Source organism: the organism of the source record quoted next, unplaced genomic scaffold (genome assembly GCF_019419815.1).
Source record: "Pyrus x bretschneideri cultivar Hongxiangsu unplaced genomic scaffold, Pyrus_bretschneideri_v1 Contig5, whole genome shotgun sequence".
Classification (NCBI taxonomy): domain Eukaryota; kingdom Viridiplantae; phylum Streptophyta; class Magnoliopsida; order Rosales; family Rosaceae; genus Pyrus; species Pyrus x bretschneideri.
In genome coordinates, this window is record NW_025999787.1 from 5,061,928 (window position 1) to 5,087,323 (window position 25,396).

At 35.3% G+C, this 25,396-nt stretch overlaps 2 protein-coding genes across 4 annotated transcripts; one reads left to right on the plus strand and one right to left on the minus strand.

The window, feature by feature from the left end:
* The first annotated feature begins 5,792 nt into the window (after positions 1-5,792).
* On the plus strand, positions 5,793-11,762 carry LOC103938725 (isovaleryl-CoA dehydrogenase, mitochondrial). 2 transcript variants are annotated; one of them, XM_048568930.1, is made up of 14 exons: positions 5,793-6,077; positions 6,692-6,833; positions 7,520-7,644; positions 7,744-7,788; positions 8,341-8,389; positions 8,502-8,611; positions 9,262-9,338; positions 9,599-9,649; positions 9,756-9,820; positions 10,419-10,573; positions 10,664-10,704; positions 10,809-10,863; positions 10,974-11,044; positions 11,328-11,551. In XM_048568930.1, exons 1-14 carry the CDS (start codon positions 5,970-5,972, stop codon positions 11,341-11,343), a joined length of 1,110 nt encoding a protein of 369 aa, XP_048424887.1. In that variant the 5' UTR covers positions 5,793-5,969; the 3' UTR covers positions 11,344-11,551. The 2 variants fall into 2 exon arrangements, with proteins under 2 accessions (XP_048424887.1, XP_009347036.1); XM_009348761.3 differs by having other exon boundaries at positions 5,799-6,077; positions 10,988-11,044; positions 11,328-11,762.
* A 147-nt stretch (positions 11,763-11,909) lies between these two features.
* LOC103938724 (auxin response factor 4-like) lies at positions 11,910-17,138 on the minus strand. 2 transcript variants are annotated; one of them, XM_048568929.1, is made up of 12 exons: positions 16,251-17,138; positions 16,106-16,162; positions 15,747-15,929; positions 15,570-15,654; positions 15,403-15,493; positions 14,741-14,905; positions 14,267-14,386; positions 14,104-14,173; positions 13,616-13,778; positions 12,794-13,539; positions 12,517-12,707; positions 11,910-12,369 (listed from the first exon to the last, which is right to left on the minus strand). In XM_048568929.1, the coding sequence occupies exons 1-12, from the start codon at positions 16,587-16,589 to the stop codon at positions 12,186-12,188; spliced, it is 2,394 nt and encodes a 797-aa protein (XP_048424886.1). In that variant the 5' UTR covers positions 16,590-17,138; the 3' UTR covers positions 11,910-12,185. The 2 variants fall into 2 exon arrangements, with proteins under 2 accessions (XP_048424886.1, XP_009347035.2); XM_009348760.3 differs by having other exon boundaries at positions 14,104-14,179; positions 16,251-17,137.
* Positions 17,139-25,396: the final 8,258 nt, after the last annotated feature.

Below are 25,396 nucleotides of genomic sequence, written 5' to 3' on the forward strand. Positions count from 1 at the left end.
TTCGCAAGTCGGCAATACTCGTTAGTTGAGTCTGCAGAGTACCTATTAGCTAGCATGCGAAAAGCAAATGTAAGCTTCTGATGAGGTGATAGACTTTGTCAGCCTACGACATCTATCTTCCTTGCAAAGTAGTGGTCATGATTGACAACTGCGTTTAAGATGCTTTCAAAAAGCTCTCTCCTCATCCAAAACCACCTTCGAAAATCATGAGCAAGAAATTTCGGACGCTTGATGAAATAATCTTTCATCATTCAGTGGTAACACTCTTCTCTATCACGCTGCACAAATGAACGTCCCGTGACAGAATCATGATGGCTAGATTCATCATGGTGCTCATATTGCATAAACGAGTTTACAAGTTCAGCTTCGGCGTTGATCAATTTTGCATCCTCAATCTCAACCTTGCTTGGTATTGTACCATTTGCATTGTCATGCTATGCCTTCTTCCATCACTTATTGATGAGATATTGAAGATTTTTAGGAAACAAAAACTCTTTGAAAGTTGAAAGATTAGTGAATATAGAGGATGATTGAAGGTTGAAAGGTTGTGTGATCAACTACTATTGGACATGTGTTTATATAGAGGATGATTGATGAAAGTTGAACGGTTGGTGAAAGTTAAAAGTTTGGTGTTGAACGGTTGGTGAATTGAAAGTTTGGTGAAAGTTGAAGGCTTACTTTGTGGAAAATTTAGTGATTTTTCAATATTTATCGGAATTTAAATATTTTTATATTAAAATGTTTATAAAATTAATTTACGATAGTCTACATATTTATTAAAAAAAATAATTTAAGAAAAAAAATTAGCCTAAGTTCATTCTTTAATAATCCCGGACTAAAATTTTAGACCAGAAGGATTGGAGCAAAAAAACTGTTTTTAGGTTAAAAGCTAAATTTTCCGGGCTAAAAAGTTTGGCTTTTAGCCCAAGGGTTGTAGATGGTTTAAGAGCATCTTTAAAATAAATGTTAAAATTCTAAGTGGAATGTTCCTATACATATTTGACATCAAAATTATTTCCAATCGAATTGTTATTTGCTGACTGGTTCTAAGGGCTTAGTGATTTGGAGTCAAATTTGACATCAATGTCAAATTTATTTTTAATTCATTTTAATGGTCGGTCGCTTATTCCACTAACATTTCAACCAATAAAAAAAAATTTGAACATTTTAAATAATTATAGCCATTTAAAGATTTATTTAAATAATAAAATAACATTTGACAGTTCGGTTGGAGAGGTCAAAATTTGACATAAGACTCTAGATTGTCACATTAGTCATCAATTATAATTTGACATCTCATTTGAAATTGATCTAAAACTCCAAAAAATCACAACCCAAAACCCCTCTAAAAGGGTTGGACTCCAAAAAAAAGTCTCAGCCCTTCGATTCTTTCATTTGGTTTTCCATTTTTCAAAAATTAATTTCACTATTGTCGTATGTATTTTACACTAAGGACGAAGATGGGGAGTTTGACTACGCGAAGACAATAGACAACCTAATTTAATCGAATTTGTTAACCTCAAGATTTGAACCTAAGCTAAGACCTTTCATGTACAAGTGAAAAGAAATACAATCAGACCATAGTATTGAGTGACATTGCAATATTAAAAGTTACAAATGATAAGACATGTGGGTGAGCATATCACCACTAAAAAAAAAGTAAAATGGTTATTTAATGTTTTTTAATATGATATTCTATCTAGATATGACAAATCAACTTATTGAGTTGTTTAATTTGATATCACTATAATGGATACATTCATTTGCATGACACTTCAAACAGGTTCATTTGAGGTTTATTTGCAAATAGAAAGTTCACAGTTAAATTAGCTACTTGAGTACAAAATGAAAATCACTAAAGTTATACAAGGCATAAACTTTTGAATAAAATGTGAAAGCTTAACTTTCCGCAAAAGGTGAAGATGTTTACTTGGTTGTTAATTAAAGGAAGTTAATAAATGAGAAAACGCCTTGATAGATTTGTTCAAGATTTAAATAGTAAGTGTCCCTTGTGTGGCATGGCAGAAGAAGATCAAAACAACAGTTCCAATAAGATTTCATTTTGAACAAAAATCTATTTTTTGATTTATTTCATCTATTCCATGACCGGAACATGAGGGAATACAATCTTCCTTAACTGCAATTATGCTAAGGATGTTTGGAGCTTAGCTCCATACGATCCCTAAAATGCAGATCTCAAGTTCAAGTGTTGATATCTTGGATTGGCTAGAATCAGTGCCAAGCTCTGAGGCTACTAAGGTCATCTCCAATCGAATGGGCTATGTTTAGCCCCTTTCCAAATTATAGCCCTACAAAAAATTATTTTTTAATAAATATTATGTTTATATACCATCTCCAACTTAGACCATCTCCAACAATGGCTTATAACCTAAAATTCCCCTTTTTTTTCCCCTCAAAACTCACTCCAACCCATGTGCTAAATAAAACCTAAAACCCAAAACTTAAAAGAAGGCCAAATACCAGCCCATTTTTAGGCCAAAACTCATTATGGGTCCTACCTGTTGTGAGTGAAACACGGGCTGTGAAGCCCAGTTTCCTTTCCGCCAGACGCGCACGCGCCGCACGCGCCAGCACCAAGTCAATGGCCGACAGCCCCACGTGGGCCTATTCCTTCCGGTTTCAATGCAAAAGTAGCCTAACGGCTACTTTTTGTAATCCAATGGTGAATTTTAATGGGCCGTTGGTTAATCCAACGGTCCAGGTTCAAATTTTTTTTTTTTAGTTTTATATTTATGTATTTATTGAATCCAACGGCTTAGATCAAATATAATTAAATATAACGGTAAAAAAAAAGATCTAACGGTCCAAATTTAAATCCAACGGCTAGAATAATTTATAAAAATTATTTAACTTAAAATTCAACCAAAAACTCTATAAATACCTATGTATTTGTTCAAACATCCACACAAAACTCACTTTTCTCCTACAATTCTTCCAATTTTTCTTTATACCATTTATTCTCATTTCTAGAATTTTCAAGATGGCAAAAGAGCATGTTAGAGGTCGTAATTGGACCTTTGACGAAGATATTGCTTTATGTTTGGCATGGATTTCGATTAGCGAAGATGGTGCCGTCGGCACCAATCAAAATAGAAAGGTTTTATGGGGTAAAATCGTTGATAAGTTCCATGAAAACTCCAACGCCGGTCGAAGGGAAGTTGGTGGTGTTTATGATCGGTGGAAGATTATCAACAAAGCGTGCACTTTGTGGAAAGGAAGCTTGGAGAGAGCCATGGTTGACATGCCTAGTGGAAGGGGCGCCTCAGAAATTGTGAGTTTATTTGTTGATATTTTAGTTGTCATGTACATAATAGTATTTTGCAACTAATTGTTTTTATGTATTTGTTGCATAGGGTGACAAAGCAATGACAATTTACAAGACAAGAACTACACCAAAAAATCAAGCTTTTAAGTTGCATCATGCTTGGAACATCCTCAAGGATTGTCCGAGGTGGGGAACCGATGCGAACCAACAATGTGGAAGATTATTTCATAATGAAGCCCCACCCCCAAATGATGTCAATGAAGGTGTGAATTTTGCCGACAATGAAGGTGTCGAACAAATGACCCCAACTTCTTCTTTTGCAAGGCCCCCGGGTAGAGATAAGCAAAAGGAAGCAAAGAGAAAAGGGAAGTCCCAAGATCCGACACGTGCACAAATGCTTTTGGCCATGAAGGAAATCCAGTGCCGTTGGCAAGAAGAATCGGCCCAAATGCTTTTGGCCATGAAGGAAGAAGGGGATAGGGAGCAAGAAAGGTATGAAACTAATTTGATAATGGAGGACCTCGACAAATACACTCCAGAGAGGAAGAGATACTTACGTGGTAAGCAAAAGGAAATTTTACGAAGGAATGCCACAATGAGTATATTTCAAGATGATGATTCATCTCAAGACTATCACCCAAGTCCATCACCAAGTCAAGATGGTGAATATCATTTTTAAGTTTATGTAGTCTATGAGTTTTCGATTGTATTAAGTTTATGTAGTTTATTAATTGTTTTTTTTATTTTTTAAGTTTATGTGGTTTATTAATTGTCTTTTTTATTTTTTAAGTTTATGTGGTTTATTAAATGTCGTTGGTATTAAGTTTACGTTGTTTATCTTGATTTTCATGTATTGATTTAGTGATTTTTCAAAATTTATCGGAATTTAAATATTTTTAGGTTAAAATGTTCATAAAATTAATTTAGGATAGTCTACATAAATTTTTTTTTAAAAAAAAGTTAATTTAAAAAAAAAATAGCCTTAATTCATTCTTTGATAATCTGGGGCTAAAATTTTAAGCCAGAAGGGTTGGAGTAGAAAAGCTGTTTCTGGGCTAAAACCTAAATTTTCTGGGCTAAATATTTTTAGGTTTTAGGTCACCATTGGAGATGGTCTTAAGGGGCTATTTTTTAGCCCCCTCAATAATTTATTATTTTAAGTTTGTTCTTTAATTTTATTGGTTAATTGAATTAAACTACTACATTAAAATAAGATTTCCGGACATATTTTGAGTGACATTCGTTGCTAAATAAATAAGCTTCCAAACATATTTTGAATGCCACTTAAAAATGTGGCCATTTGAAAATCATTGAAAAAATTAAAGGAAAGATTATTGGAAGAGGTAAGAGATGGGTGTGTATGAAAAAGAGTGTTTAAGGTAAATAGAATGTGAAGAATTAAAATAAAATGAGTTAAGATAGTATGAAAGCATGAAAAAGTTAGGAGACATGGTATTGAAATGTTTTAGGTATTTATAGGAAAAAATTAGAAATTAAATTTTTTTCTTTTAATTTTGTCTAAAAAAAATCTAGTTGGGCCTAATTGAAAGAGTTGGCTGGCTAAAGATGGCTAGCCTGCTGGCCATATGGCTGAATTTTCGTCCAATGGGTCCCATGATTTTTTTGCTTAGACCTCCATCGGAGATGGATTTTGTGTCAAAAAGGGCTATTCTTTGGCCAATGATCCTATGACCAGCTCAGTTAGAGATAACCTAACTCTCTCCTCTTAGCACAACTCTTTTAATTTGTGGGCAACTTTGGAATGATAGAAAATTTGTTAATTTTCCAAGCTATTCGTCCGAACCCTGCTCATTCTATTACTCTCGTTGTTGTTGCAGATGTGAATTATTTCAACATCCATGTTAAGAATGTCAAGAAGGGGCATCAAGGGTGATAAAGGTCAACCTATCATTGTTGGAGTGCTTTGAACCGAGGTGAAACTACTATCTCAGTGGTTATTAAGGGAAGCACTTAAATGTGCGAGATAAAAGGCCTTCTTTGTATTTTTGTGCATGGTGATTCAAAACTGGTTATCAATGTGGTTCAAGAACTTTGTGGTGTTCCTTGGAGACTTAGACAGATCATTGAGGACATTCGTTGGTTGACATCTTCCTTCTTGTTGGTCAAATGGGCTCGTATCTTCAGGAAAGTAAACTTTGTAGCAGATGCCATTGTGAGTGCAGATCTCTCTTTCCAAAATATGCACATTTGGGATACATGTATTCTTGATGTGGCCTACAATGCTTTTCTTTTCGATGGTATTGGTATTTGGTTGTATGATATGCTTCTCTCTTTAAATGAACTTTTTATTTATATTATAAAATTTTTCAGATTATTTTGATGGAATTTATAAATTATAATCTTATCCGATTCAATTTCTAAATTAAAAAAAAAAAAATTGAAAACATTCCTTCCCAAACGCAGATAAGGAAGCCAGCATGGTTTCATGGATAAACAATGACATGGTATGGTCTCCGTATCCGTCTTGTTAACGCATCGTCAACCCCCACACGTAATTACGAATTGATTGAGTACTTAATTACGGAAATGACACCCGCCCAGCTCCCATTTTGGCATTTAGCATCCATTGCCGCTCTGCACGCCATCTTCTTCTTCTCTGAAACTCTCTCTCTCCCCCTATCTCTCTCTTTCTCTCTCTGTCTAAAAAAAGGAACCAGTGAATATGCAAAGGCTATTTGCTGCGAGGTCTACATGCGCTGCGATTGTCAGAAATCAGAGAAAGTTTTCTTCTTTTTCTACCGCCTTACTCTTCGATGATACTCAGATTCAGGTCCTTCTCTCTCTCTCTCTCTCTCTCTCTCTATATATATATATGTATGAATTAAAATTCACGAGTAGAAGTTATAAATATTGGATTAAACTATATGTGTTGATTGCACTTCTCTGCGAAAACTTTCAAGAGCAATCTCGAAATCTCCGTTCAGTGATGGAAGTGCTAATATAGCAGACGACTGAAGTGATTTCTGTGGAAAATAGTAAAAAGTTGTTTCCTTTTTTATTTGAAACGGTCAATTTAGCAGGTGGAGAGTAAAAATTAGATTGCTCCGAGATACAAATAGGAGCCCATTTGAAAATTCATGTATTCAGTAGTGTTCTTTTGACCTCTGTCAATTCTCTCTCTAGGAACATTGGATTGAAGTATTTATGTTGATTGCATTTCTGGGTAAATTTTTAGAAAGGAAGTGCTGCTTTAGCCAGACGATTGAAGTAAAATTGCAGTAACAGTGAAAAGTTTTCGTCTGTTTCGATTGGAATGGTCAATTTAGCAGGAGGAGACTACAATTAGAGGGGTCCCAGAGTACAATTTATATGTTGTTCAGCTCTGTGTGACTCCGTGAATTAACTGTCTTTCTTTTTCTTTTTGTTGGTTTGTTATGAATGCAGTTTAAAGAAAGTGTTGCTCAGTTTGCACAAGAAAACATCGCCCCTCATGCGTCGAAAATAGACCACACAAATTATTTACCTCAGGAGGTCAACTTATGGAAACTCATGGGGGATTTTAATCTTCATGGAATTACTGCACCAGGTAGAGTTTTCATCATACATACAAGAGCTCTACTTATTACTTAGTTTAAATTCTATTGGAGATTTTGACTGTCTTATCCTTTCAAAGTTTATTCTAATTAGTGTTTGTGTAGAGAGGCATGTTTTTAGTGTGAATGTGATGATGCTGTGTGCTTGTACCTTTATCTTTATTCTCTGAAGCTTTCCTTTCCTTCTTTGTTGTTTTAATTGAAAACATATATCAAGGATGAATTTTTCTTTGGGCGTGCTTCTACCCACGACATTTTTGGCTTTCTGTTGTATAGGGCCATGTCTTTATATTAACTTGTAGTGTAGGATTCCGTGAGATAGCAAATTGCTGTAGGATGCCGTGTTATTTAACACAAAAGTTTTCATGTCTTTTTTGTTGGTACTAAGTGACTTAATATTCATTCACAAACTGTAGTAGGATCATGAGAATTTTCATTCATCGGTTTGGTAGGATGGGTAAAAATTAATGGGAATAATGAAGAGAAGGGAAAAGATATCAATGCTCTATTGATCTTATTGGTTGGTAGAAGGAAGTTATCAAGTAATGAAATGGTTAGATTGATTTATTAAGAATCTTTGGATTGTAATTTCTTTCCTTCTTCAATCATATTTATGCATTTTCATTCAATATACTGCAGATTCATGAATTTAGAAATTTGACTATGGGTTGTCTTGTAGAGGAATATGGAGGGCTTGGTCTTGGTTACTTGTATCACTGTATAGCTATGGAAGAAATAAGCCGTGCTTCAGGGTCTGTTGGCCTCTCATATGGTGCCCATTCTAACCTGTGCATCAATCAATTGGTAAACAAAAGACTGAGTGCATTTGTGATAACATGTGCTTGTATCTCGTAAGTTTTTACTCTACCATTTGATTCATTTGTTGTTTGTTTGTTTTGGTAGGTGAGGCATGGAAACCCTACTCAGAAACAGAAGTATTTGCCAAAGGTTCCATTTTCATTTGATTAAATATTTATGTATGCGTAGTGTAATGTAGCGTAGTATTTACAGTTTTCAGATATGCTTAATTATAGATGACGAGTTCTATCTACCCACAATGTTCAGTGCAATCATTAGTTTGTAAAGCATTTCGACATCTTTTTACTCCATAAACTGATTTTTTTATTTTTATTTTTTATTTTTATAAAATTTTGCCTCACATGTTATTGCTCACTGTTTTGGTTGGCACCACACATTCAAACGCTAATTTTATTCACCCGGCATGAGATGATCAAGAATTATTCGGTTTTGAACTTTTGAGTCATTTATCAACAGTTTTTGTGTGGGTAAAGCAGTGTATGCTAATTTAATATTGATCAGAAAACTTCCTGGGTAGCTTGATATCCTTCTTCCTTCCTCACTTATTTTCAGACCAATACAAGTGGTCATTAGTCATGTCGCATGAAACTGTCTTTCCTCTGTTCTAGGTTATTTCTTAATATTGTTAATTTTCAATTTCTTCTATTCCTTTTGACTAAAAAATTCTAATTATTTATGTAGCTTATCAGTGGAGAGCATATAGGGGCTCTTGCAATGAGTGAACCCAATGGTAACTTATGTGTACTATGTGTACTACTCCACACGTTTCATCTTGTATTTACTTTCCGTGTATAATCTAGGTTTCCTTAAGTTGATTAGGCTGACCCTCCTCTCTCTTCCAGCTGGTTCTGACGTTGTTAGCATGAAATGCAAGGCTGATCGAGTAGATGGGGGTTATGTCTTAAACGGGAACAAGATGTGGTGCACCAATGGCCCAGTTGCTCAAACATTGGTATGTTTGTTAGAATCTCTTTCTTTTAGCTATTACTGGCTATTGTCACCACTCTATGTGAAATTCAGTCAAGCAACATTACGCTATACCTTTGTTAGGTAGCATGTGCTTCCAACATCATTTTTCATGAATGCTAGAGATTGAGAATTTTCTAGAACTTTATTTAGGATTAGGAACTTTTAAAGTAGGGAAATGCACAAGATGATGCTGTATGCTGCAATCTCTTGATGATCATTAACATACCACGCATGCTCCCAAGATTTGTGTGTCATCATTGAACTGCAGAAGACATGGACCTTCATTGCTTAAGATGCTATTGCCAATGCCATACATGTGAAGGGTTAAGTTTTATCACATACGATTGCTAAGAGGTGAAGCTGTCAATGGCATATATTCTATAGTATATCACCTTGTAATTGTTAACATTTTATATGGGGCCCACTCATTAGGAGTCATCGTTTAGTGTGTTGCTATTAGTATGGAATCTTCAATGCAGTTTCTGCACCATACCCACTTTAATGGTACTAAATTTACATTTCTATATTTAGTATAATCTCATTGTAAAGTTCATACATATAAAACCTTGATATATGTATGTGTGTACATATGAATTTATCATATCGTTTAACTGATATTTAGAGTTCCATCAGGTTATTTATGCAAAAACAGACATTGCAGCGGGCTCAAAGGGAATCACAGCATTCATCATTGAGAAAGGAACACCCGGGTACGTTCACACAGCTATATTCTGGTCGAAACCAGATGTACATACGCATAAGCTAGTAATAATAAAGAGCCCTCTAAATTTATATAGAGTTAAGAGTGTTCCACCTATTTCTAATGCGACACCAATCTCCCAAAATAGGTAGGACACAGGAGAATAAAATGATTCCTGCTTGTAATTACATAAAATCAAAGTATTCTAACAAAGTGCAATCGGAATATTATGAAATCTCTCTTTTTATGAAGTTATTTATGCCCGTGCAGATTCAGTACCGCCCAGAAATTAGACAAACTTGGCATGCGAGGAAGTGATACGTACGGTGGCAATGCTTTAAGTGAAATTATCTGTATCTGGAGTCCATTCTCTCTTCTTTTGCTCTTTTTTCTACTAAATTACTAATAGTGGCAATGCTCTGAGCAGATGTGAACTTGTCTTTGAGAACTGCTTTGTTCCAGAAGAAAATGTTCTCGGGCAGGAAGGAAAAGGTGTAGTGATGCTTTTATTACAACTTTGTTATTGGAAGGAAAGATCATTTGGAGTGGTTGCATGTTAAAATTCACAGCAAGAATTGATATGTTAGTTATAACCTGATTGCTCATTTGTCGTATGGCTTCTGAGCTGCTGTTTAGTATTAGGGTGATCAAAATTTACCATTAGCAAAGACTTTCACCATGGGACTTATTCCTGTATTGCTGGAACTGCTCAACCAGACTTGTTCTGGTAATATATGATGCCAACAGTTTTGTTGCGCCACTGACCTCCCAGATTATCACCTAAAGCAAATAGATGACTTTATGCTTGTAGTTTGAATGATAAGTTGATTACTCTTTGATTCTTGAGAAAAATGGTCTGTAGACGAGAAATTAATTGGATCCCATGACAACTCTTGTTGAATATAGATACGGTTGATATTGGAATAAGAAGCAGCATCTTTAGCTTGTCAAATATTATCATTTATCCTAAACACATAGGTGTTGGTAGAATGAGTGTGTTATGCTGTAGTGATTATGCTTCAGCTGTGGAGAAAAATTCTGCTTCCATCTTATCACTTTACCAGAACATTGTTATTGCCCTTTCTTTCAGGTGTCTATGTCATGATGTCAGGGCTGGATCTAGAGAGGCTTGTTTTGGCAGGTGGGCCCCTGGGTATTATGCAGGCCTGTATGGATGCTGTCCTTCCTTATGTTCGACAGCGAGAGCAGTTTGGCCGACCCATTGGAGAATTTCAGCTTATACAGGTTTTTTGTTGTATTTCACAACTAGTCTTACTGTTTTCTAGCATTGTATTTGAATTATACCCTTTATGCGTTAACGGCTTTCAATTCCAGGGAAAACTTGCTGACATGTATACCTCTTTGCAATCATCAAGGTAAAGGATTTGTATTATTTCTTGGACTGCCTTTTCTTTCTTCTAATATTCAAATGGTAACAGAGTTATCCATCTCTTTCTTCCTCTCTCCCCTTCGTTTTCAGGTCCTACGTGTATTCTGTCGCAAGGGAGTGTGACAATGGAAAAATTGACCCTAAGGTGCTGTTGGTGTTTCTGAATTCTTTTTTCACTTTAGTTTGTGATCTTACAAGTTCGTCTTTGCATTTGGCAAAAAACGATTTGGCTTAGGCAAACAATAACTCTTCTAGGAACGAATTTTCAGGATTGTGCTGGAGTTATACTATGTACGGCTGAAAGAGCCACGCAGGTTGCTTTACAGGTAAAAGATTCTGCACAAATTCCATTTGATCTCTTACTTGTGCAGATGTATAATTTTTCTACTCAAACATAAACCTCATTCAGGCCAATCAATATAGTCCTAGCTTGGCCAGACGAATAGTATTCTACATATTGCTCGAATGCCCATAACAAAGTTAATAATTTTCGTTGCCATGATTTTTTCCAAGAGTTTATCATAACTAGAACTGGGATCTGTAGAACAAGTCAGAGCTGTGCATGCTAACTTTACAACTGCTCTGAACAAATCTATTTGAACGTTGCAGGCTATACAATGCTTAGGTGGTAATGGTTATGTAAATGAGTACCCAACTGGGCGTCTCCTTCGAGATGCCAAACTGTATGAGATTGGAGCTGGGACTAGTGAGATCAGAAGGATGATAATTGGCCGTGCGCTATATAAGGATCAGTGAGAGACGATGCACGTGTTAAATTTCTGAGCTGAAATATTTGCAGCTCTTGAGCACTGCATTCAAGATACTCCAGATGTTGCAGTCAGTCATTTGAGTTTCCTTCACTCACAGAATACAGAAAACAGAAGCACCACGGTTCGTAGTTACTGGTGTATCCATGATCAGTAAACAAATGGCCGAGCGATTGATCTTGCTTGGTCGTTCATAGTTTTAGTAACCGATGTATCCATGATCAGAAAACGCGAATCAAGTTTTCTTCGGGTAATAAAAACAGTAAAAGTTTGGAAATTTGATTTGCTTTTTCACTTTGCTGTAATACCATGTTCATCGTCTTTACCCATGGTAGCAATGAGGTTCAGCAGTCGTAGAATTCAGAGTTCGTTTCATCTCTGTAAGGCAGCATGATCTATAAGTTGGAAACCTAGAGAAAAAAACTAACAGCACACATCCAACAATTTATACTCATAAAATGTCACAGTACTACGTAATCAAATGTCAACCGGAAAGAGGTTGATCCCCGAAGGCCGAACGTGTTTCAATCGGAAAGAGGTCGATCGCTCGAAGGCCGTAGGTGTCTCGTTTTCAAGACTAAGATAACCGGAACTACACAACTAGGGCCTCGGAACTCCATACAATACATAATTAGGTTCTGGTGCATATGCAGACTTAAGATTACAACAACACAATAACAACACTGAATTTTATTCATGTTTAGACCCGGATTACTGTTGGGGAAGAATCTGGCTGGCTCACGGATGAGGACTTTGACACTTCAAGCATGACCGGCGCTTGTTCCAAACTGCTTTGAGTATCATCACTGATCATTCCGACGGTCATCTTCTCCACTTCTTCCTGGGTATATATATGGATTTTGGAGGCCACATTGCAAAACTCGCTGCATCAAGAACCCATCATTTCCAAAAGGTCATACACAAAAAGTATTGATATGGACTGCTCAGAAACACAGATTAGTTAAGATGCATGAGTTTATCGTGCAAAAGAACTAGGTACGGAAATTTTTTTACTTCAGAGAGAGACTTACTGCCATGGGTCATCCCCAACAACCATCACATCGTTCTCGCTATCAGTGTACAAGATCCGCCATCCTTTATCAGAATCTCGAAGAAGGCCTTCCATGCCAAATAGCCGCTCCAGTTCAGTCAGAAGGTCCCCATAGCCATTCAGTTTTGCGAGATCAATGGCTCTTCCCACTAAGCTGCCTTGCTTGTGAACCTTCACTCAATATATGTAACATCAGTTGGCAAAGATGTCCAAGGCATGGCAAGTTACAGTCCAACCTGAGGGCTACTATAGCTTACCTTTGTACAACTCCGCTTACTGGAACTCTGAGAGTTTGGAGAGGGATTTTCCCCAGTCAAGGAAAAACCGAAAAGTTTACACCCAGTTACAGTCCCGTTATAGTCTTCATCATTTGGATTTCTTGGATTTGGTACTAAAGCGGGAAGCGCAGAAGTACTCTCCTGTGTCTTATGCTCACTAGGTTTATTTGGCCGTCCAACTTCATCTCTTGTAACTCCCATCTGCATAGAATATGGGTTGATTTGCATATTCTCTCTGGTTAAGTTAGTAGCATTAGAGCACATCGTGGGTTCTTGGCCGGCTCTGTGAACGTCACCATAAGGAAAGTACATATTTGGAGGGGATTCAGAAACTAGAGAGAAATGATTTGGTTTGGGCGGTTGATAAACGTTGAAAGGCATGCAACCAATGTTGGATTCCCAATCACCTAGGGTGAAATTTGTTTTTCCTGTCAACGATCTCAACGGGCATATTTCTTGACCTTGCAAGACTTTTGGAAATCTATCAGATTCCGCAAATCCTGTGTAAGAGGTGTGGCGAGCCCTCATAAGCTCATCAATAGTAGCCTTCTGTGTTGCATTTGATGCAAGACTTAGATGTGCTGGGGCATGCATCTCAAAATCTTGCGAGCGGTTTACAGTATCACACCCATAGAGGGGTGATATGAAACCTATATTTTCTTGACCTTGCAAGACCTTAGAGGATTTAACTGATTCCTCAAAGTTCTTAAACCCAGCCCCTCCAGCTGCAAGAAAATTCACTTATTGAGGACAAATAAGTAATGTGAAATATTCTCGCAATGTTATTGTGGAGTATCATACCAGTGATGGAGTGGATGGGTTGGGTTCCCTGCAGACTTGTCCGCAGTTTCTTCAGTCTTGGAGAAGCCTGAATGTTCATAGGTGGGAGAGAAGCAGAAGGATCAACCTCCCATGGCGAGACTCGTTCTTGATGATCATTTCCTATATCTTCATCCCATCTAACCTGGTATGCGTAAAAATAAAGGTGTAAATATCAGAATTTCTGCAATACCGCAGTAATAGAAATATAGTTTGTGAAGTTGTCAATTCTTTACACAAAGTGCAAATGCAGTGCATGCATAAATACATTTCAATGAATCAGCAGTGCCAATTGATACATCCTGCACAAGTACTATAAATGAAAGATAATGTAAGGTACCGATTCAATGATAGCACCAAATAATGCAAATCACGAAATTAAAATACAATGACGGGAACAATTTATGAATAATGTTTGGCACACAGTTCATTATTGATCTTATGAAAGGAAAATAAAATACGAAGCATACCATCAAGCATCTCCATTTTGAGTTTGGCCATCGAAACGGATCCAAGTCGGTGATACCTGTCACTACACCACTACACCTACAAGAAACCAAAATCTGTATTGTCCAAAAGAAAGTCTAACAAGGAAAACAGGCTGGCTATGCCGTTGAATCAACTTATAAATACCTTCTTTCAGGTGAATCATCCCTATCGAATCTCATTTTGAATCTTGTCCCGGAGGTCACTGGATTAGCGATGCTTCTGACATATTTTTGGTAGGGAATGACAAACTCTGAATGGCTTGCTCTGCATCACAGAAATTTAAACAATTTAGAAAGATTCTCCAATGCCTAGGAAAATGCATAAGCCGGTCCATGCATGTTTACGAATCTTAGCGAAAGAAATATCTGTTTTTGTTTTCGTAAGAACAACTTTGATTACAGGTTCAAAAAAAAATGTTTGATTGATAGATGATTTGAGCAAATGAAAAGAAGGGTCACTGCCATTAAGCATACAATGAATGAAAGTAACCATACCCATCTAAAGAAAGAATAATACTTAAAGAACCGCATGCACAAAATACAGGACGAACAACTTGGTAGATTCTGAAGTAAAAAATACACATCACATGATAATATTTCCAAAGGGCCTTTGTACTACCTTGGACTGTAGAATACATGAAACATGCTCTTGGTGGATATTGCATTAGCCACGAGAGAAAGAACACTGGGATAAGTATTCTGGTTTCCTACAATTGAATCAGGAAGACAATTTCTTGGTCGAACAGCTTTTCTAATTCCCAACCTTAGCTCTCCGTTTTCACCCCTACAAAGACCATTGTAAATCGTTTTAATTATCGAGGTTAGCAGACAATGAAAGTCACGGAAATTTTTAGCTCCACATAGAAGTCAAATTATTCTTGTTCTAAAGACATAATATTTTTTCATGATAGCACACATATATAAGTTTATATTGTATCATGTGTGAGAACCTATTTTCGCCTTTGAACGTAAAGAAGTATTTGCATTTCAACAAAAAGAGATTCTGATAAACAGAAGCATACATGTATATAATCAATCTAGTACTATACGGCAAATCAACACTTTTACGATTCCTAGTAATGTTTAATAGGTTCTTGACAAAGAGATCTCCGAAAAGAGGAAAAAATAGGCATTAACGTAATTCATATAAAAGGCCTATATTTTGGCCACTTCTCGCCTTTTAAAAGATCAAAGGAGCCTTCCAATTGGTAAACAAACAAATTTGAATGATTACCAAGCCATGCTCAGTTGCCACAAAAATAGTCACTTAATTGCAGTTACCTCAAAAATAGCACAGCATCACCCGATACAAGATTCTTTTGGCTTATAAATATACTCCATCCGGTAGTGAGCAAATGTCGCCTTGGCTGACCTGATGAGCAGAACTCATAGAATTGTATCAATTTAATCCTCAGTGAAACTACACAAAGGAATTACAAATAGCTTACCTCTATAAATATGCCGAAACCTCCACTCCACCCCATGAAGGTCCTTTGCAACAAGCTCTTGAGAGGGCCTCTGCTGCTTATAGTCCTACCAAAAAAATAAACAAAATCTATTAAAAGTTACAAAAGCTAAAAGCTCGTCTACGAAGACCAGATAAAAATAAAAGCATTGATTCATACCAAAGGAGGGAAACAGTCTTCAGCAGCTCTGCGAGGAACAGAGAACCCTCCGTGGGTACTGGTATCGGAAGCTGTAAGCGTTTTGCAGAACATGTGAGGGGTTGATTTTGTAGGTGATCCTCCATCCCCCTCATCCACTCCCAACTCTTCAAGCTCTTTCCCTTCCAAATTTGTTCCTACCAACTACAGAATTCCCACAATCCACATCCTAATTAGTAATTATAACCACAATAAAAGGATAAAACTCAGCAGCCTGTACCAGAAAACAGCATTCCAACACAAAGTGTACAACCATAAAAACTCAAGAATTCACATTGACCAATTCCACTCCAAATTTAAGTGTCAACAAAAAATCATACCTCAGGCTGAGGAAGCAAAGTGACATGTGTGTAGACCTCATCATTCTCCTTGTTAGCCTGTTAATTCAAGAAACAACAAATTAAATAACCAAAACATATTTGTAAAAAAAATGGAAATTTAAAATTTTATATGGAAGGTACTTACAAGCAGCTGGACATTGACAACCTTGCAGAAGATCTGAGGGTGGAGATCAAAGGTGGGCATCTCCATGGGAGAGAAAGGGGAGGAGGAGGCAACTTGCTCCAAGTGGCCTTGTGGGAAGTAGACAACCACATTCCCTTTCTTGGGGAGTGAGATGAGAGGGCCAGCACATGCATGCCAAAGCTCCAGATAAATTGAGGAAGCCACAGGAGCTGAGGATGAATTGGAAGAAGATGAAGAACTTGAAGAGGACAAGCAGTAAACACAAACACCACCACAATCCCCATTGCAATAAGCATTCTTTTCCACCTCACTCACTGCATGGTTGAGATCAATTTCCATGAATGCTCTCAGACAAAAAAAGTGCTTCCCAGATAAGCAGTTCCACCAGAATATTTGACAAGAAAATGAGTAACCAAATGGGAAAGGTGAGGAGAATCCAGAAAGCAGAAATGGAAAGTTGGAAATGGGAAGGCGAAATTCAAATCAGTTCAAGGAATTTTGATGATTTAAAGGGAACCCACAAAGCCAAAAGAGGAGATGAACAGAAAAGAAGAAGAAAATCATGTTTGGTTTGGAGGAAATTTCAGCGAGTGAGGGAGAGAGAAAGGCAGAGAGAGAGAGAGAGAGAGAGAGAGAGGAAGAAGAAGAAGAAGAATAGGATTATCAAATGATAACAAGGAATTCAAAGTATGATTTCACTTCCTCCTCCCCCATTTGCAGGTAGTGAGAAGAGGGAGCAGAAGAAGCAGTAGACGTAGACAATTGCATACGAACACAGAAACAAAAGGCAAAAAAAGCCAATGTGGTGAAGCCTTTTTCGACTTCGACTGTTTAACAGGAGAGAGAGAGAGAGAGAGAGAGCGAGCGAGCGAGCGAGCGAGAGTGAGTGCTGGTAATGTATTGTCTTAGCCCTGTCCCCCCCACCCAACACAGTCTCTCTCTCTCTTCTTTCTCTCTGCTTTTGCACTGCCTTTGGCTTTATCTTTTTTTTTTTCCTTTTAATTAGTAATCCTCCCCTACTGAATGTGGGACGTGGGTGAGGCCCTCCACCAAAGACAAAAGGAAGGTTTTAGCAAGAAAATATATTGAAAAGACAAAAAGGGGGTTTCATTCATTTTCTATTTTCTTATATAAAATTCTTAAAAATGCAATAAAAATGCTTCGCGTTTTGGATCTTGAGAAACTATGCACACAAAAAGGGCATTAAAGAACATGAAGGCACTCTTTGACAATGAGCAAGCACCAATTCCAAAGAGAAATCGACAAGGAACCAATTATGCCCATACCAACATGAAATTTGTGCTCAACACCATTAGCGAAACCACCAAAAATAGCGAAAGAAACAGTGAAGTAGACAAAAAAATACCCGATAACACACGAATACAAAACAAAATAATTAGCGGGAGATACTCACAAATAGCCCCACCAAGGAGGCACTTATAAATGGAAATACTAAAACATGAAGAAGAAAAAACTGCGACAATCCATGAGAAGAGGAAGAAGAAAGGCTAGGAAAACTAGAGAAAGGCTGCTACCAACCCCAAGCCTAAACAAGGGACCAGCGACTTTGAAGTTTTTAGACCTAGGGTTTTTGTATGAAAAGGAAAGCCCATATTAATTTGAAAAGCGGAAGCCAGGTAAGCCAATATAGTTTGAAAACAAAGCAGCACGAACCGCTATTGTAGGAGAATCATGTCATACAAAAGTTGGAGAAGACAAGCCCATATTAGCAAAATTGTTTGCAACTGCATTGCCTTCGCAGTATATGTGAGATGCATAGAAGGTCATCTTCCGAATGCGGTCTAAACAGATAGACCACTGTGTACGAAGAGACCAAAGAGGATCAAAATCAGTCGATTGGAGGGCAGAAATAACACTAAAAGAGTCACTTCCAGCCAAAGACAATGACAACCCCACTGGTATATGATATGCTACCTCTTTATGCTAATTTTTTAGTTTCTTCTTTTGTTTAGTTTTCAAATTGAATAAATCAAAGAAAACAAAATAACAGAACATATGTAGAGAGAAAAAAGGGAGTTAAAAATTACTACCCTAATTTTGGGATAGGCATTCAACCATATGCATCTTGTGAGGTAAACAATGTGCATCTCGTTCAAGATGTTATGCTTGAAAATAAATGTATATTTGGTTGAATTTCATAGTTATCCGTTTATTTAAGGGGAAGAAAAAGTAAACAAACGAACATTAGAAAGTAGTGTCATCTCAACTACATTAGCAACAGTTAATAAAATCAGTGAATGATGTAATTACGAAAAAACTTTGTCACTCAGACAAATATATTCTTCTCTGTAGAAATATGACTCATTGTATTAATTTGTGAAAAGTATTAAATGTATATAGAATTACATAAACTTCTATTTAGGTAGGAATCCTACCTTACAAGGGAACTTACATTCTTATAATACATACAATAATTACGAGAATTTCAAACTAATTAATTCTACTCTAACATCCTCTCGTGCTGCTTCAATTCTATCTGAGAGATTCAGATGGAAGAACCCCTCTTGTTGTTGATGTTTTGCTTGGATCTCGAATAAGTGGTTTCGATAAAGTTGCTTACTGATTTCATTCATGCAACATATACAAGGTTCCTTAGAAAACTGAAAATTGTTATTCTGAACTTTACACATCTAATTATTTCATTTGAAGATACTTATCACATCTATCAAATAGCAAATTTACTTTTATTGTTTAGAAAAAGGAACCAAGTTGGTGGCGAAGCCACGACAGTTTATCATTTCAAGGATTGAGAAGACTCACAAAGACATTTCAGCCTTTCTCTGACCACCATCAGGTAATTCACCAGCATCACGAACCTAATTACTTATGATGATGGCATTATTGATTACAAACATCAATTATATTATTCCACATGTTATAGTTTATCGTGCTCCAAATATAATCTTTTATAGTCTTCATTTTGATATTTCTTGAGAAGGATGCCCTCATGAATTTTCTTTGGAATTTATCTTTTCTTATGAAGAAAACTAAACAAATTACATAACATCCCCGTATCAAATCTATGGATAGTTTAAGAACTCAACAAGTACGTGCAACAATTAAAGACCAAAATTCTTGGTTCAAGTTAGGCAACGTTTTATTGCTAGCACCACTTAATCTTTAGAGTAACGAAGTAAAACTTACACTTTTTTTTTAGGTAAAATTGGATTTCATTCAACAGATATCAAACAACATCATAATGTCAAACGACACGTGATCAAAGAATGGCCTTTGAAGAAACCTTAATCGAGTAAGACTTACTCTTTTATTAAGGTAGCTACCTTACTGAATAACAAAAATTAAGGCTCAAAAATCTCCCTCGTTCTTAAAGTAAGCAAGTAAATGACTTAATTTGTTTGAAGTCACCCACACAAAACATAGGTTTTGAAAATGTTCATGCTAAATCAAATAGTGTTAAAAATAAAACTTAAATCATTTAGTTTACCTATATCACAAATTTAATGAAAACACAGACAATATTAAATAAAAATGTGTAAGAAAATGTGCAGTTATCACTTCTCATGCAAAAAGGAAAATGACTAATAACTAGAGTAAAAAAACCAAATAACCATGTCATTTGGCTTTTCTTTTCTTTTTTTTTACAAAAGTTTTTTTTTGTCAGTACAAAAGTTTGTTTAAATTGTCCATGAAAATTATCAAATTAAGTAGGATAAATTACGGTTTGACCTCATGAACTATCACTCCAGTTGAAATTGACCCCCCTAAACTTTTTTTTTTTAATTTTTTTTAATTTTTAATTTTTATAAATTAACTCCTTGAACTATTTAAAATCAGTCAATTAACCCCTTGCCGTTAGATTGTAGAATCAATTCTGTCAAATTCAAGGGCAAATTAGTCATTTCAACATCAACTATTATTTGTCAACTATAACCACCAATAAAATTTTGACATATGGACACAGAATAATTCAAAAACATATAACATAATGAGAAAACATAAAAATACCAAACGTTTACATAACGGACAATCTCACATTGTCATTACTCATTACTTTGTTTTCATATGTCATAATTTCATTGGTGGTTATACTTGAGAAGCAAGAATTAATAAAGGAAAAACTAATTTTCCTCTGAATTTGATGAAATAGTGAATGAAATCTACCGACAAGATGTCAATTGACTGATTTCAATTAATTTACCAAAGAAATAGTTCATGGGTCAATTTCAACTAGAGTAATAGTTCAAGAGATCAAATGGCAGTTTACCCAATTAAGTATAGTGATCTTTTTCAATTATATAATTTAGTTGATGATAAAGCTATACTACTTGACTCCTCGCATGTAAGAAGCGTTTCTATCTTACACGATGATGTGACACTATTTCGTCGAACAAAAGGTAATAATCAGAAATACTAAGAACATGTAGACGGTTAATTGTGAGGATCTTATATGTTATCATGACAATCGATTTGTTCGACCATTAATCAGTCTTCAAATTAAAAAAAAAAATATTGTAAATGTGATATTTTGATGATGATAAAAACAATGATTCGGATTATAATATTTATACAATAAAAAACATTACGTCATCATATAAAGAAGAACAAGTCATTAGAGGTATGGATTCTCCACATGCATGTGCATATACGCTTTATCTACAAATATCTGAAGGAAGAGAAAAGAAAGAAATAAAGATTAGGTTTGATAAATTTTGTGTCAGAAAGTTTCTGATTATTACCTTTTGACCGAGTAGTGGTCCGGTGAGCTCCATATTTACGGTACTCATTTACTGGAGAAGATCATCAGTATGAATCTGATGATGATAATGATGAACGATGCAGATTGATCCACATGTTGTAATTTTCACTAAACGCCGCAATTTCTTCCTCTTATCTTATTAAGAGAGATGAGAGGAGAGTGATCAATATGGTACAACATCCGCAGAGAGAGCATCGAGCATCCAAGCATGGGCTTAATTGGGACTTGAGTGTTGCCATGTTGGAGTCTACATATATAATTACTATACATTCGTATTTGGTATTGCTACGTATTACTGGTACGACTATGCGTGGCCCCGTATGTGTACATAATAACCATGCATGCACTTGAGTTTACCGCCTCAGTTCGCTGCATGAGAAGAAAGGGATGTAGAACAAATGACGGAGTTAACACGGAACAACACAAAACGCCAGCAAATTCAAAGTATTACAAATTTAGACTCCATGCTCATATTTGAGCCTTTAAAATACAATTTATCTTACTGTTTTGAGGATAGTAACGTCACCAAACTCACCTTTATAATGACATGTGTACTATTTAAGTCAAAGTCTGTTGTTAAACTTTCTCCAAAAAAAAAAAAAAAAAAAAGTTTGTTGTTAAACTAGGAATTTTTAAGTTTTGATTGAAGTTTGTTTATTTCATGTTTTGTCTCCAATTATAATTTCTTGTAATCCTACTGGTGAGGTAGGTAGTTAAATCTATTTTATGTGCAGTTACTATTCTTATGTTTTATCTTATTTTATTATAATTTGGAGAGTTGTCTCTTACTTTCATAATAGTTTTTCGCTTTTTAATTTTTAAAATTAACGTCTGATTTCATTTTTATTGTCACATCTGATTTGGACCTTGAATTATTATTACCATAATGGAATTAAATCCCAAAATTATTTTTTCAGCGATATAAGTCTGTAAATTTGTCAAAAATTAACAATTTTCATCCTTAATATTAGAATCGAAGTTATTTCATTCGATTTTTCGTCAATGTAATTCATATGATATACTTTTAAGGAGAGATTGATACTTTAATTTTAATGAGTTCAAGGACTTATTTTTTCTAAAAAAGATAGTGTATGAAGTTAACTTTGGAGCGTAAATTAGCATTTATTTTTTCATTCTATATCCAACATTAAAGACTTGCGGGTGAGAAAATAACAAATAATTATCTTCTAAAGGGTTTTACATGTAAGGCACGCAACTTAAATTTGTTGGATTAAAGGGAATATCTTCGAATCTAATGGTAGGGACGACATTGGTAGTTTTTAATAGTTTAAAGACTTTTTTTTTTTGAAAAAAAATAATTGAGGAACTTAATTTTCGCTTATGTAATAATTGAGAGACCAAATTGGTCGTTCCCTTTAGAAACTTATATGTAACATGAATTAATACACTTTTCTTTGTATTACCCTATCCTATTATAACATGCGATAAAGATTTTAAAAAAATACAGAAAAAGGGTATATCCAATCCTTTACGTGCAAGGATATAGCTTGCATGTATATAAACATCCTCTCATATCTTCACTATAAGTTTATAACGACGCCTAAGCAACCTTAATTTCTCAGCAATCATTCATGAATATATTTTGATCTTTAACATCTGCTAATTAAGAATCATGCACTGCAATTAACATCGGACAACAGTAATATGACTTTTTATAAAGAATCGTATATCTTAAGGAAGTGGATAAATATGAAAATTGAAATAGGCTTAGAAGCAGGTTTCATACAATTTGAATTTGGAACTACTTGCACCTCAATTTGTTTTTATTTTTATTTTTTTTTATAATTAATAGTTTGTTAATAATTATAGATTTAATCTCGATTCCCATACTTGCGAATAACTTTCGACCGAAAAAAAAAAAAAAAACTTATGAATAACGTGCAGGTAAAGCCGTTTCAACATTATTGGAATAAGAACTTTCAAGAGTTGACGATAATGTTTTAACCGTTCAAGATGAAAATTATTTAAAATTGTTGATTAGACATCCATAATCGTTTACACATTCTAAGTAATCATACAATATTAAAAACATGTTTCATGCAAATAATTGATTACCTTTGTGCAAAAATATATGATGGGCCTAATTTGTCTTTGAATTCAAGAACTGGTAGTATCTATTTAAATAAGTACATGAGGCATTATAGGATAATACGTTCTCGTGCCACAAATAAGTATCTACAACAGGATCTTGTTACACATCTTTGGGCCAAAAGAAGCATGAAGTAGACTTTTTTTTATGTTGTTAAATGTTTTTAAAAATGTTGTTTAAGTTTCATGTTGTTAAATGTTTTTTTTTATGTTGTTTATTGTTATTTAATGTTGTTTCATGTTACTTAATGTTATTTAATGTTGTTTAATGGCTTATGAAGTTATAGGGAAAAAAAATAGAATTAAAAAAAAATTTTAAAGAAATTTTGTATAAAAAAAAAATCAAATATAACAGCTAGCTGACATTTTGTATAAAAAAAAAAATTAAATATAACATCTAGCTGTTGCATTCAAATTTTTTGCCCTGCCAGGCTGGGTTGGGCCAGTCGGTTGGCCCTTTGGCCCTTTTTTGTCTCGTGGGGCCTACAAACCTTTTGGTCTAGTCTTCAGTTGGAGACGATTTTCAGGTTATTTTCGACTCTCTAATCTTTTGGATCCTTCGATTGGAGATGACCTAAGTACTCAACAAGGAGAAGAAAATAAGTATTAAAGGACACCACGACGTGGTACCGGCCGAAGAGCATTTGATGCTTAAATTAGCAAAGTACGTTGAAGATGCCTCGAGTAGACAATGTTTAGTGATAACTAGTGGTGATTAGTAACAAACAATTACTGGGGAAAGAGACTAGTGCTTTTGCTTTTACGGAGGAATTCTCGTATTGATTGTGCAACAGAGAGTTGAACACAAACACCACCCCGAACCCCATTAATTTTTTTTTCTAATTTAATAGACTGCCGGGTTTCTTTTGGAAAAATGTGAGATCCATAAGATGGGTAAAGTAATATATATATATATATATATATTTTTTTTTTTTGAACAAAAAAGTAGTATATTTTTAAAATTTTAAGTGTTTAGTAAACATAGGAGACTTTCTTAAAAGTCAAATTCTCTATAAATCGTTCATGAAAAGTTTTATTTTGTAAGAGTCTCTTTAGCTTTTCTCGTATCATGATAGAGTAATGAGTAGTGATAGAGAAACTAAAATTTTTAGACAAAGTTTTGAAAATTAAAAAACATGGAAGTTAATGATTATTTTATAATCTACACGTTGATAAATGTATTTATTCTTATTAGTAACACGTCATTTTATTTTTAAATTTAATCTCTTTAGCATTACTCTTTCTAATAAGAGTGTCTGTTATTAAAATATGTTAAACAGTTGCCAACCCCACAACTGTCGAAACAGGAATCTTGGCATTGACGAGAGAGGGTTGTCAATGGAAAATAGAAAGATGAGGGGCCCTTGGGACATTTTGGCAGCAAATATGGTGGGAGTGTTGTTATGAGAAGTAGCCGGATTCCCTTCATACCTAAATAAATTGAGTCTTTTGAGTAAAAGATTCGAGTTGTTGAAATTTGATTAAAAAATTATAAACAGCAAACTCTTTAAAAATTATAATAATTATAATTATTAAATTAAATTTCAATCATTTAATCTTAAATTCAATTTATTTAGATTTGGAAAGGATCCGGTTTCTTACGAGAAAGACTATCCCTTCCCTCCTTCCTTTCCCTTCCGCAGTCCCACTCCCATCTTTTTTGCATCTCAAGTCCCATCAACCCTTGTTTTCTTTTGAACACCCACCACGTTTTCTGACAACGTTTGTCCACAGCCGCTGACGGGAGCGTAGACCGCATGGAAGAGATTCTCATGTCTTTGGCCTGCGCCTTTGGCGCTGCGTCATTCCCCCCACCACCCTAACCCCATGCATTCTCTCTCGCTCCTCGATTACCGATGTACCGAATTTGCCGCTCGTGCGTTTTCGTATTCACTGAACTGCCACTCTATTGGACTTCTGAGAGACTGACAGCGCACGGGCATTTTGAAAGACAGCATTTTTGCTCATCACAGTAACTATACTTTATGTTTACTAAAACCTTTTTATCTGACACTTGTTTTTTCAATTACTTATGATTAATTTTAATATTAAATGTTTCTTTTTCAATTTAAAAAAAATTAATTATGATTGAGTAAAAATTACGTGTCAAATAATAAGATGTAAGATGAGCTTACACCATAGTTTATGAGAAGAAGTAAGAATGCTCACTTTACGAAGCTGTTCCCGAACCCCTTCTTAGCCCTTTTGTATTCCCCTCTTTATTTGCCTCGAGGTTCTATTGCATTCTCGGTGGACTCTTCCGCATGTAATTATGACGTTTAACTTAGCATTTTGATTA